The sequence below is a fragment of the Haliaeetus leucocephalus genome, unplaced genomic scaffold, assembly GCF_000737465.1.
Source record: "Haliaeetus leucocephalus isolate CR32 unplaced genomic scaffold, Haliaeetus_leucocephalus-4.0 Scaffold506, whole genome shotgun sequence".
In the NCBI taxonomy this organism is placed as follows: domain Eukaryota; kingdom Metazoa; phylum Chordata; class Aves; order Accipitriformes; family Accipitridae; genus Haliaeetus; species Haliaeetus leucocephalus.
In genome coordinates, this window is record NW_010972942.1 from 5355067 (window position 1) to 5368341 (window position 13275).

Sequence of the window (13275 nt, forward strand, 5' to 3'; positions counted from 1 at the left end):
AGTATGAGTTAACAAATTGTAGATAAAAGATTGATACATTTCATTGTGAATGTGAAGAACCTAATGCTTTTTCAATGTTATTTTATAACTTCTATATCTGCATTTCGTAGCTATGTTAGTGGCTGAAGATTTATATCAGACTTTGTTATGTAAGATGGGAACTCTGCAGGAATCCACCTAATTCATCCCAAGTTTCTTCACTGTTTACCTCCACTAATAAAAAATTAGGAGCCTGGCCAAGGTTACATGGTTGTTGAGAGATCCCAGTTTGAAACATTCAGAGCTTTGCAGTTTGAAAGTACCTGAAAGTGAAACCTCCGAGAACTAAGGAAGATGTGGCCTGGGGGACAAACACCAAAAGGTAGCAGTTGTAAAAGGCGATAACTCTTTGACTGATCCCCATGCTGGTGGTCGTCTGAGAAAAATAAGACTTACCTAAAGTATAAAGCAAAGCTGAATGTTAGGCAGGATAACATTTGCATGTGCCTTTTGTTTTTTTATCTCTTAGCCTCTCTGTTTGCTATGTTCCTATGGATAAATAAATACTGTTCTGTGTTGAGCAAGCTGTTCTCTGTCACTACCTTTTCACACTGGTCATAACTCCCAGAGGGAAGTCGATGGAGGGGCCATTAACCAGCTGGACCTGCTGAGGACACCTGTAACCTGTGACCCAGTCAAAGTGTGGGGGTGATTCACTGAATTTCTTCTGAGAGAAGTACAGTCTTCTGTACTTTCCAAGAAGTACAGAAAACTTCTTCCTTGCTTGGAAGGGGTACCCACAGAGAGACTGAGAAACAGGTCAAAGGATCTGTTTGATCCTCTTGTTTGACACAAGAAGTGTGTATTCAGATGATTATTATCCATGTCATTAATAAGACTAAAATCCATCAAAGTTATTTTGCCATCCATCATTAATTTATAAATTAATGTGTATGTGTTCCTTTATTATGAAGCATAAGTGCATTATATATGGCTTCACAATCAGTGGGTGTCTGATAATGGGGTGCTGAGACGGATGTACAAATGCTGATTTACAGCGTGACAGGAGAACTCAAGTGTCTTTGAGAAATCGAGGGAGAAGTATATTATTTTTTTATCTTCTAAAAATTGTAATATGATTATGCATTCTTCATTTTCAGAATGGAGAAACAGGAAAAGAATCAGAAGAAGATAAAGATGCAAACAAGTCTGAGATCAGTGTAGTGTTTGAAATTGCTTTGAAGCGCAATATACCTGTCAGTTTTGAGGTATGTGTTACATATTTGTTTGCTAAGAAAGTATTAAAAACCCCTGCCACTAAAACTCAATGCAGTTAAAAATATTAATACATTATGAATGTGACATTCAAATTCATGGAAATTATAACAAAAAATATTGGTAGTATATCAGAGTCTAAGACACTGAGTTTTTACTATTAAACTAGATGCTTTTTCAGAAGTCTTAGAGACCTAATATTCGGTTGCAAACAAGTGGATGGCAGAAAGACAGTTCAAGAATCTTCTGTATGGTGCTGTTGCATTAGAATAAGTAGCAACACTCAATCTGATCTGAAATAATCTTCAAAACAGTCAGTCAAAGTCTTTGCTTTAACTGTCGGCATTCATACACTATAAAAGTTCCCATTGAGACATTTTGCATCCGTTGTGCTGTTTTCAGAAAGTCATGAGTATCTTTTTATCTTCCACGCTGTTTGACTCCTTATCTATCTCTACTTAAGCCTTCATGATTTATTTTCCTCATTTCATGCAATTTTATCTATGAACCTGCTTCTGCCACCTTTGTTTACCTTAAGTAATAAAGAGTATTTGGAATAGCTCCAATGCTATCAATGAACTAACTACGGGAGAATGACTGATAGTAACAGGAAAATTTTTCCGATGAGAAAGTTCTTATACAAACTGGTTGTAAAAATCTAATGTTGTTGTGGTAGGAACCACCAGACTTTCAAGCTGGTGGTTTTTTTTTTCTTTTTTTCTTTTTTTTTTTTAAATGGAGAAAATGCTAGTGTAAGTGGCTCTTTAAAGTTTTCTTTTTCTGCTTTTTGTTTTGCATTTAAACTGAGTATATATGAAGGAGGTGGGTAGTGCCTATACTGGTGATGGTTATTTTCTCCAGTGCTTTTTCCTTTTGAAGTATAGGCACATGTTTGCATGCAGAAAAAAAAATTATACTGTGGCACGCCTTACAGCGTGCTGTATGCAGGTTTACCGACATGTTCAGCCCATATCTGTGAATTGGCCAATGTCAAATGAGCTATCTGGACCTTCTTAGAAATCTGAGAAATCTCTCAGAAGGCAGGTAAGAGAGCCAAAGGCAAAGAATACTGGTTTTGACTAAGGAATTCCTCAGTATAACAAATGTGTATGTGCTTCATACATGTGATCTGTGTAATATAAACTAATTAGAAAGTTAAGAGAATGTGAAATCTCAAGGTTAAAACTGGGGTGTCCAGGGTTGTTGGTGTATCACTTGGCAACTACATGGAAAGAACATAACTCTTATATAAGATCAGACATAATGGAAACACATGCCCGTGTTTCAAAAAGGAAGCTTATAATTAACGTTTCAGTTTTCACCCATCATTTTCTACCTTAAGTATTTAAAATTATTTGGAATAGTTCCATACAAATCAATACACTAAAATACAAGGAGATAAATGGTCACAGGTCACAGAATAGCTTGGAGGTTGGAAAGAAAAGAGGGAGGGATAGTGCTTTGAATGTCTTCTTAACTCCATTCCTGTGTTTCAGCTTATTTAAGGGAGAGCATTTGGTAAGGAGAGAATGAAGGCAGAGATACTTAGTACAGGAAAAGTCTGATGTGTCACTTGCCAAAGAATGTTAACAACATTGAAAAAAGACAGTTTCTTGCTCTCCTGACAGGTTTTGTGTTATTTCCTGCCTTTAAATCTAAGTATAGGTGACATTCTTAAATAGAGTTTTGATTGAACTTGGTACTGGCTTATATTTCAATAAAAATGCTAAGCAATTATGGGTGATCCCCAGGATCTGATGTTTCTAATAGGATTTTATTTGCAAATGGTTTTGTGTTATTCCAGGCAGGCATCAAAGCTTTCTCTAGCTTTTTTTGTGTGCGATAGCTATAAAATGATCTGCCTTTTCTCCATCTGACGAAGCTTTAGCCAATGTTCCAACAGTGCTATGTTATGCAACAAAGTAATGGTCATAAAGCTATGTAAAGTTCTATGTAAATGTGTCCTTAGAAGTGCACAAGGGGTGGCAAATAGGAAGAGCACGCAGAACCCTGTGGGTTTCTTCCGTCTATCCTGTTTTTGAGTAATATGGCTAGTTCTAATTGCCTAGGAACTTTAGGACAAGTTTTAAGGAATTTCTATCTATTAAATTGTTAACTAAAATAAAAGCATTCTGTTCTAACAAAGAACAAGCTTTATTCCATACTTATCACTGGTGCATCCTTAGCTAACCTTTATTCATCAACTTTTAAGTCAAAATTCAACTCCTCTAGGGCGTTTGTGGGACTCTCAATGAACAATTTTTAAGGAGGGATACAAACGGATTGCTGTAGGAATTGTTAGAATAGCTGTAAAATGGTCATTTTGCTGCTTATTCCCTCCTTGACAGTAGGCTAAAATCTTGCTTTTTTTCAGTTCTTTTGCAACTTGTGTGTTTTTTATTTCCAACTTGTCAGTAAGCAGTTGGGTGAGCTTAGAAGACATAACTGAGGTCGACAGCTTCAGGTTGTAGAACATGTTGGGGTATTTCAGATTGTCATTCTATCAGTATTTTTCTTTGGATTGGAGTGTTCTTTCTTTAGAATAGCAAATACAATAATATTTTTTTTCATTCTCAGTATCAGGAGCGAGGCAATAGAGTGCCTGAACAGGCAAATTTTCTGCCTCTCCATCCCTTTCCAGTGTTCTGCTGGGAAAAAGAGTGCAGTTTCTAAGTCCCAGTCTTATCTCAGTAAGACAGAGATTCTGTATTTGGAACTAGGAACAGACCAAATTGCTGACTCTGGGAGACTGAGCAAGTTCTCAGCAGGAAGTTTCACACCCGTCTGGCTCCTGCTCTCCTGGGGATTAAGGCTTTCAGATTGGATGATTGACATGCTGACTAGCTCTCATTCGGGTTTGGCATGATGCTCACCCTTCCTCACTCCAGTTTTAATAAAACATCCAGACTTTTTTTTCTTTTTTTTAAGCTGGGAAAATCTGGTATGTGTGCCCACACAAGCACATGGAAATATATTGGTATTTTAAAACTTCTAAATAATCATGGATGTAGGTGACATGTTTTTCTTGACCTGCTTTTTGTCTCCTTTTTTTTTTTTTTTTTTTTAAATATCCATTTAATCTTGTCATAATATTTTGGATTTTTTACCTGGAGCCTCATTAATAATTGAAGCAGCGTTGCTCTTTCGTTATAATCATACTGCTGTTTTTCATTTGTCAGCATGATTCATTAAGTTGAGCCAAATTCACTCTTGATGTAACTTGACCTTAGATGTGTTTTGGCCCCATGTGTTTTCTCTTGCTGGAGTTATTCTTTAAATCAGTGAAACAGAAAAAGAAAAGTGTATTGAACTGTCACCTTTAATCAAATTCTCAGCTTTAAATTAGGCATGATTTGGTCCACGGGTCGTATCTTTCAACTGAGGAAATAGTTTAATGTACTAATGCATATAGTGTTCTTGGATAGCAAAGGCTGAATTTCTTTTCAGTGTTTTCTGTCCCTAGGCTTATAGCACAACTGTTTGAAATCATGTGGAGTAAAAAAGATCTAAAATCTGGGGTTAACCAAAAATGTTGTTAGGTAAATATTCTTTTTGCTAAATTACCAAATTTGGATGTTTAGCTTGATCCAGATCCCATCTGAATCCTATGGGGTTCATTCCATTGACAACACAGACTTTTTTTCATTTACACACTAACAAAGAAACAGTTTTAAACATTTTCCAGGCAATTATTTACCTTGTGTCACATACTTAAAAGTTTAAAAGATGAAAAACACACCAGAATACATTAGTTTTATATTAAGAAATATATTATCTTGTATATGAAAATATAATCTGGTTTTATATTAACATTCTTTTTCATATATGTATATATAAATTTGTGTGCATTTATATATATATGAGAAAACTTATATAAAACTAATATTTTAGGAACTCAGCAATTATATTTCTTAAGCAAGTTATTTTCTCCTTTTTCATCTGGTCAGTATAGTTATTCTTGTATATTTTATTAATACATTATATTGCATGTAAGTAGAAACACCTATATAATGGTATTAGTAAGACCACAAAAAGATTAAGGACCTTAGTGAAGCTAATTTAGCCATGTTTTACAGCCAACATGTTGTAATACTTGGATAGCAATGTACAGGGATGGATTAAGATATGACTTTAAAGCAGAGTGGGAAACACTGCAGTGCGATGAAGGTGTTCAGCATGGATACGAAGCCCAACTGTACCTGAGAGCAGGAGATCTCAGCACTGGACTTGTTCCAGCTCTGGTGTAGGCTGTGCAGCTTCCCATGGCTCAGCATGGGTCAGTGCCTCGAAAGCATCACTGCCTTCTCACGTGGTGAAGCGCTAGTGGGCAACGTTCAAGTGAGGCAATCTTGAAAACACTTCTGAAATTATTACCTGGAATCTTAGAGTGGGAACACTCCTGGACTACAACAGAAAAAGTCTATGCTGGCACAGATGTTGTCTTATTCTGGGAAAATGCGGACAAAGCTGTCTGTTAATTTTCATTTTGTGTCTTTTTATTGATATATGCTGTGATAATTGTATTTACTGGGTGAAGTTGCCACAAAAGAGAGCTTAAAAAAGAAATACAAGCCTAAGGAGACCTCATTACAGTGTAACAGCAAAACTAAATAATGCAAGGGACATGACCTTGATAAAAAGAACTTTAATACAAAACATGTTGTAATAATATTAAGGTTGAAGGTTTCAGCCCATTAAAAATATAGTTATTACACCAAGAAGGCCCTAGCACCTTTACCTCAGTTCCCTTGCATTCAGGCATTACACTTCTTCAACAAATGGTTTGATGTAATTGCACCTACTGAAAAAATATATATTTGTATTGATTTTGAAGATAATACAAAGAGATGCCTGTCAGATGCTCTAATGTCTCCTTATACAAATTACGTGTAACAAAGATTAAATTAGGTAGCTGCTTCCGCCCATCAAACAAAATAACTGAACCTTTTCGCAAATGAGGCCTCTAATCCCTGATAGACATTGTCCAGACCAGTAAATGGTGCATACATGAAGAGATGGCTATCTTAGCACTTGCAGTGCTGTGATTTGTTGGTGAATGTATCCTAACAGTATAGCCTCCTAAAAGGAGGTATGTGTGTGTGGAAAAATGAAGACAGAAAAAGAGCTAAAGGAAGGTACGGTGCTCAGAACTTCATTTTTCTTCATTTTTTTCCATATTATTGTAACTTTTAATAGTGGAGAAGTACTTCAAATGGGTTTTCTTATTGTCATACTGAATATATTTGGAAGGGAATGAATAAATGAAACTTTTCAGAACTTACTGGCTTTTGTGTGAGTTATGGTGGCTCTTCTGATAATTCCTTTTGGTACTGTTGGGAGGGACAGCTGAGAGTCATGGAGGCAGGACTATGGCAGCCTTTCAAATGTACAGGATATCACTCTTGAGTTGTGTATGCTGGCAAGGTAAGAGTTGAGAGCAGGCATGCTGCCTGCAGCTAGGACAGTGTAAAAATACGGATTTAAGACTGAAGTTTGGGACCATGTGTGAACATCCTATGTTTTAATGATAATAAAAAAAAATTACGAACGGGTTGAAATGATGCCATATAAATAGAGTTTTGAATACGTTTTATGTGAAGAAATAGCCAAAGCCTGGTGCACCTTCATGAATTGAGTTTCTTTAGTACGTGAAGCACCTTGCAAGGATAAAAACAGCAGCCTTGGTTTAAATATGCATTATTGGTGTGTATTGTGTTATTGTATAAATCTTTTTGAAGATATAGGCCTACTGTATTTTATGTGAAACACTGAATATGGTGGTTAGATTTGCTTTATCTCATTAGCCTTAATTTTCTGCCCTCAAACCTGGTACTGTCATTAATACTTGTCAAGATTTTATGAAATCCCATCTAATGCCTTTGATTAGCAGGAAAACTGCATTAGTAGTAAGTACATTGCAGAGATACAAACATTAAGTTATATTCTTGTAGGGTGATTTGACTCAATGTTACTTTCACTTAAAAGGTGATTAAAGAGAGTGGACCTCCTCACATGAAGAGTTTTGTTACACGCGTTACAGTAGGAGAATTCACTGCAGAAGGAGAAGGCAACAGTAAGAAACTCTCAAAGAAACGTGCTGCAATGGCTGTCCTACAAGAACTTAAGAAACTTCCTCCTCTTCCTGTGATTGAAAAGCCAAAACTTTACTTTAAAAAACGTCCAAAAACAATACTCAAGGTATGTGTCCTTTGATAGAATTAAAGATGTTTGTTCAGAAAGTAACAGTTACTCAGATTTAAAATCAGTAAAGGCTTATTTGTAATTTTCTGTCAATATTGTTACTTGTTTGCCTGTGCTAATATGCCTGTGCTTTTTTAAATTCTGAGAATGCTGTGAAATTCAAAACATAATGGCTTGTAAGGTGCTCAGCTTAAGAACCGAGCTCACACCACTGAAGTCTTCAGGGGTTTGGTTCAAGTCTAGTGGAGGATCAAACCCTCCAAGCAGCTCTGTACAGCCATGTGAATTTTTAGCATCATCTCTGGGAGGCCCTCCTAGCATATGTGGTGGTTCTCTCCCTGGTCTTTCCTCCCTCCCCAGTTTGAAGAGGGAGAGAGATACATGAAAGAGTAGACATATGGGGAAATGGTGCACAGTCCAGCTTCCTCCCCTTATGGAGCTAGATTTGGGAGTTTTGTGGCTTCAGCTTCAATTTTTTTGAAAGATTTGAAAGAAGGCTAAGAGTATGTTGACATCTCAGCCTAGTGTGTCACTTGTCAAATGCCAAAGGACAGTACTTTTTTTATTTCATGTGCCTGTGTTAACGTTAGCATGTGTTTGATAATGCTCTTTAGCTCTCAAAAAGAAATGCAAAATTGACTGGAGACCAGCCCATGGACGACTTGCAGACTTTGAACCATCCCTCCATTAAGACATGCCCTGTCTCAGAGGATATTAATCTGCTTCTTGCTACACTGATGAGGCTTCCTTTAGAGGCTCTGGATTCTTGTGAGCTCCAGCTTCTTAAATGGTGTTTTTAGTCTTGGTGGCAGTAGATTCATTGCTACTTCTATAATTCAGTTGGTCTACAGTGATTAGTCCTAGTTTGTCTACTCATCCTAAATTCATACAAAACCAAAGGGTCACCTGGAGTAATTAGTCTTTGAAATGATCTAACAAAAGCAGTGACATAGTGTCCATATATTTATGAAGCATCACTACCTAGTCTCAGCACTGAACAACTAATCACACTAACTTGTGTCGTGGTTTAACCCCAGCCGGCAGCTAAGCACCATACAACCGCTCACTCACTCCCCCCACGTCAGGATCGGGGAGAGAACCAGAAGGGTAAAATTGAGAAAACTTGTGGGCTGAGATAAAGACAGTTTAATAGGTAAAGCAAAAGCCACGCATGCAAGCAAAGCAAAACAAGGAATTCATTCACCACTTCCCATGGGCAGGCAGGTGTTCAGCCAGCTCCAGGGAAGCAGGGCTCCATCACCCATAACAGTGACTTGGGAAGACAAACGCCATCACTCCGAACATCCCCCCTTCCTCCTTCTTCCCCCATCTGTATATGCCGAGCATGACATCATATGGTCTGGAATATCCCTTGGGTCCGTTGGGGTCAGCTGTCCCAGCTGTGTCCCCTCCCAACTTCTTGTGCCCCCCCAGCCTCCTCGCTGGTGGGGTGGGGTGAGGAGCAGAAAAGGCCTTGCCGCTGTGTAAGGGCTGCTCAGCAGTAATGAAAACATCCCTGTGTTATCAACACTGTTTCCAGCACAAATCCAAAACACAGCCCCATACTAGCTACTGTGAAGAAAATTAACTTTACCCCAGCCAAAACCAGCACAACTTGTCATCTGTTCAGTGCAGAAGGTGAGGCTTTGGAGGTAGCCAAAATCATTTTATTTTAGGAAGTATTATTTTGTGAGGAAGTAGTTAAACTCTTTGTACATGATTTTCTATGGTCTGGCATGTTGGATAGTCATTTAGGTATATGTAAGGGCACATTAATAGCCTTTCATACTCATTTTTGGTTGGTGTAAATAATGGTGGAGAGTTGCTCACTTTCTGGTGTTACAGAGTCACTTCTGCCCCATACTCTGCAGGTCAGGAACCTCGAGACTAGCATTCCAGGAAAAAACAGGAAACCTTCATGTCTAAAACCTGTGCTTCAGAATATAGTTTTAGGACCTGAATTTCATCTCCTTTTCTGTATTTGCCTCTTGTTAGTTTAAAAAAAACCCAAACAAATCTTCAGTTTTTCTGAATTATGTTATGTCCACAGCGTGCATTGTGTTAGGCTGGGCAGCATTATACCAGTATGGCTTGAACTTAGTCCTCATTGAGTGTTACATTGATAGATTGTAAAAATAAGTAAAGCAGTACTTACTTTACTAAAAGTATGACGATTAGAAATCTGTATATTCAGTACACTGAGTGCAGAGTTCTGTAGGAGCGGCCAACAGAAAATCCATTTAAAATGAGCAAATAATTTGGAGAATGCAAATCTGGGTTTGGAAAATGTACAAAGGACTTACTTCATCATCTTCCTCTTTTCATTTGCCTTCAACACAGAATGAGTGATTTAAAAAAACCACCTAATTTAATTAGATACCTGTCTCCTACTGAAATTCTGGGGATCTAATTCTCAAAAACTTGTAGGAAAAAATGAGCATAACAAGTTATTTAAAGGAAATCCATCAGCATTAATGCAGCTTTAAAGCTGCAAGATCTGAAAAGGCTATTGGCTCTGGCTGTCTCATTTTGGAAAGTTTTTCTCAAGAAAGATGCTAAGGGTATAATAATGTAAATATCTCTTCTATTACCATATACCATTTACCATTACAATCTTAAATTGAATTATCCAAAGTTGGCCATGTTAGAAAGAGATGTTAATAGTAAAATAACCTGGATGTGTAGAAGGTTTTTATTTTTCGAATATCCAAACTTCTGAAATGCTTTCAGTGTGCCCATTTCGTTTAATTTAACCTGCACATGTTTTGAGCACCAAAAAAAGTGACAACAATAACTTATTTTTATTTGTATATATGTTTATGAGGCTATATCTTATGGCCTGTACTTTATTTAGCCTGCTCTACATTTTGTCTCTGCCTGGCTTCTTGCCCACAAAACTGCTCTTGTGCATGACATTGTCTTAATTCTTTCATCTAAATCTTCTCTAACAACTTCAGAAGTTACGCTATGTAGGATTCACTGCACAGCTTTCTTAATACAATATCCCCTTCTGGTCTTTGCCTTCAGTTGCTGATCATCTCTTTAGCTTCTGGACCACTCGTTTGTTCTTATTTGAGGAGCTCAAACAAGCATGAATGCTGATCTTCTCTTATCCTGCAAATGGCTTCATGAAAAAGAAATAGCTCAATAACATAAAAACAAGTCTACATTCAAATGCCATTTACATTTGCAAGTTCATTCTTTGTGTTATGGTATATCAATCAGTTAATATGACTTCAGATGAATTTGGGGGGGGGTCTTAATTTCTTCTCCTTAAGACCTACAAACAAGTATTTTCATAGCTATTCGCTTTGAGAGAGCATTTGCCATGTGAGTAATAACATATTAAAAGGATATCAGAACTAGATAGTTTGTAAGGACTGTAATTTTTCACCTGTCTGTGTAATCTTGGACAGATCAGTCTCTCAGTCCTTTTGTTTTCCCCCCATCAGATCAATTCCCCCACCAATCGTACATTTTGACATGTTATTGTGAGGATTATTGTCTGTTAAGCATTTTCAATACTTTGTGGGTGGCTCACGATATGCAACATTTCTAGCCGTTGGAGATACTCCTCTCTAGCTTCACTACATAAAAGTATTTTGACGGCGAATTCCTATCACGTGCAGAGTAAACCTTCTGCACCTTTATTTGCATTGCAGGATGGAAGGCAGGAGTGCTGAGAAGGAAGGCAGGAAGGCTGAGAGAGGCAGCTTCCTTGTTATGTGGCAAATCTTTTTTGTCCCCATGTAAATCCCATCTCTTCTTAGCCTACTGCATGTTCCAGCATTGTAACAACCTCTTTAAAGGGGTTAGGGGGAAGGGTCATAGAAATAGGGCAATGAGATATAATTGACTGATGAATCTGCTAATTTTCATCCATCCCCATAGGACCTCCATAGGTAGATGAGGGTATTAGTAGCTTACAGATGCTAGGTGTGTACGCTACCTGCAACAGTGGCAGACAATAGGTGTATATTTTTTGTCACAGTTTTGAGCTTGAGGATTCTTATCTTCTATCTCATGATCAGAAGATGGGAAGAAATTTACTTCCTATTCTCTCAAAAGGAGTGTTAAAGAAGAGGTAGCCCTAGTAAATGATTTATTGAAGCAGCATAATAGTTGTATGGATATATGCTGAAATAATGGGTCTTTCTTTTAAACCTGTTTAGACTGGACCAGAATATGGTCAAGGAATGAATCCCATCAGTCGTCTGGCTCAGATCCAACAGGCCAAAAAGGAGAAGGAGCCAGAGTATGTTCTTCTTTCGGAGAGAGGAATGCCTCGCCGTCGAGAGTTTGTTATGCAGGTATCATCTTCTGTCACATTCGAGAGAATGCCCTTGCTATGTTATGTTCAAACTCAAGCAAAATGGTGGCATAATATGAAGCCAATCCCTCTGTGTTTAGCTCTTTGCTTTACGGTCAGTTATACAAGAATAGTATGAAATACACTATCAGAAAGCCTGTTTGAACTTCCTTCTTTCTCTTGGTGAAACAAATGGCAATTAGGTTATGTGCCTTCTAGATGCTTTTCTTGTAGTGGTTTTGCGTTTTTGATACTCTTCTTATTTTTATTTCACCTGATGGTTTCTGTCCTTATCCTTGATGGTTCTTGACTTATTTACTTTTACTTGTCTTTCAAAAAGACTTTTTTTTGCTATTGTTGATCAGAGGATTGCAATACAAACAAGTGTTCTGAAATATGGATATAAGTATCTCCATATTACCAAGCATTTCGGTTTAAAAAAATAGTGTTGTAAATCTTTTCAGATTTTGAGTTTCTTTGTGGCTTCGTTCATATCTGAAATACCACCAAAAAAGCCTTCCATCATGTGTTTTAGCCTGTCCAGTTAAAGGCTCTGGACCTAATACAGAAACAGTAGTCATTAATGTCTCTTTAATTTTTAAATTAAGAACATTTACAAAGATTTGATATAACCATGATATTTTGTTAGATAGCACAACAGCAGATTGAGAAAGACAGGAACAGGGAAGAATTCTTTTCTCTTGTGTTTTCACTCAGGGGTAATTTTGTGCTGGAACAATTCAGAACAGCATACCTCAACATGTTTTGACTTGTTATCTATAAACCACACCAAAATGTCACTTCTGATCACAAGCAGAATTTAAGACATTCCAGCACCTCCTTCTCCAGAAAATCAGTTATGTTTTCACTTAAATCTTTAAGTGCCTCCTTCATGTCTATCAAGATAGGCTAGCGCTCTTAATTTACTTGGACCTCAGTGGTCTTTCTTGATGATTTATTATTTTTCTCTCTGAAGCAAAAGAAGATACTGGGTTCCTTTTGTTGCAGAATCTGATTTATGAATATAAACTTGGATTTCCAACTTTTTATGCTACCTAAAAGTATTTGAAGAAGAGTGATCCTATCACAGACAATCCCTTTTCCCATGCTCAGACCCCTGTGGGAGTGTCTGCAATTGGAGATGGTTGTGTGCAGCATCAGAAGGGGACTGTGTAACGCAATGCAGTATTAGAAAGATGGGCTGAGAATTTGGTTTTCCATTGGAGGAGTCTCAATAATGGCAAAATCTTTGGTTTGAATAAAAAAAGAACCTTAAAAACAGTGAATACATAGAAGATTCCCTTATCTAAGAAAACTTGTGAAAGAAAGAGTCAAAGAAATTCCCTAGAACAGTTGCTTTGTTATGAATACTTTTAAACACTGTAGCTCCATTTTTCTCCTTTTTTAATATTTTCATGCTGAAATGATACTGCTGTTTCTCCCGCCTTCAGGAAGTCTGAGTGGATTCATTATGACATGCAAAAAGTCTTATCAGAATAAAAAGCCTTTGT

The 13275-nt window shown here is 37.3% G+C and overlaps 1 protein-coding gene across 2 annotated transcripts in view; it reads left to right on the top strand.

The window, feature by feature from the left end:
• The window catches only part of STAU2 (staufen double-stranded RNA binding protein 2), a 175311-nt gene that overhangs the window by 61892 nt on the left and 100144 nt on the right, over positions 1-13275 (top strand). For both annotated transcript variants that reach the window (XM_010575882.1, XM_010575883.1), the window contains exons 7-9: positions 1140-1247; positions 7240-7452; positions 11628-11765. In XM_010575882.1, coding sequence (XP_010574184.1) covers positions 1140-1247; positions 7240-7452; positions 11628-11765 — 459 coding nt within the window. The remainder of the gene's footprint in view (positions 1-1139; positions 1248-7239; positions 7453-11627; positions 11766-13275) is intronic.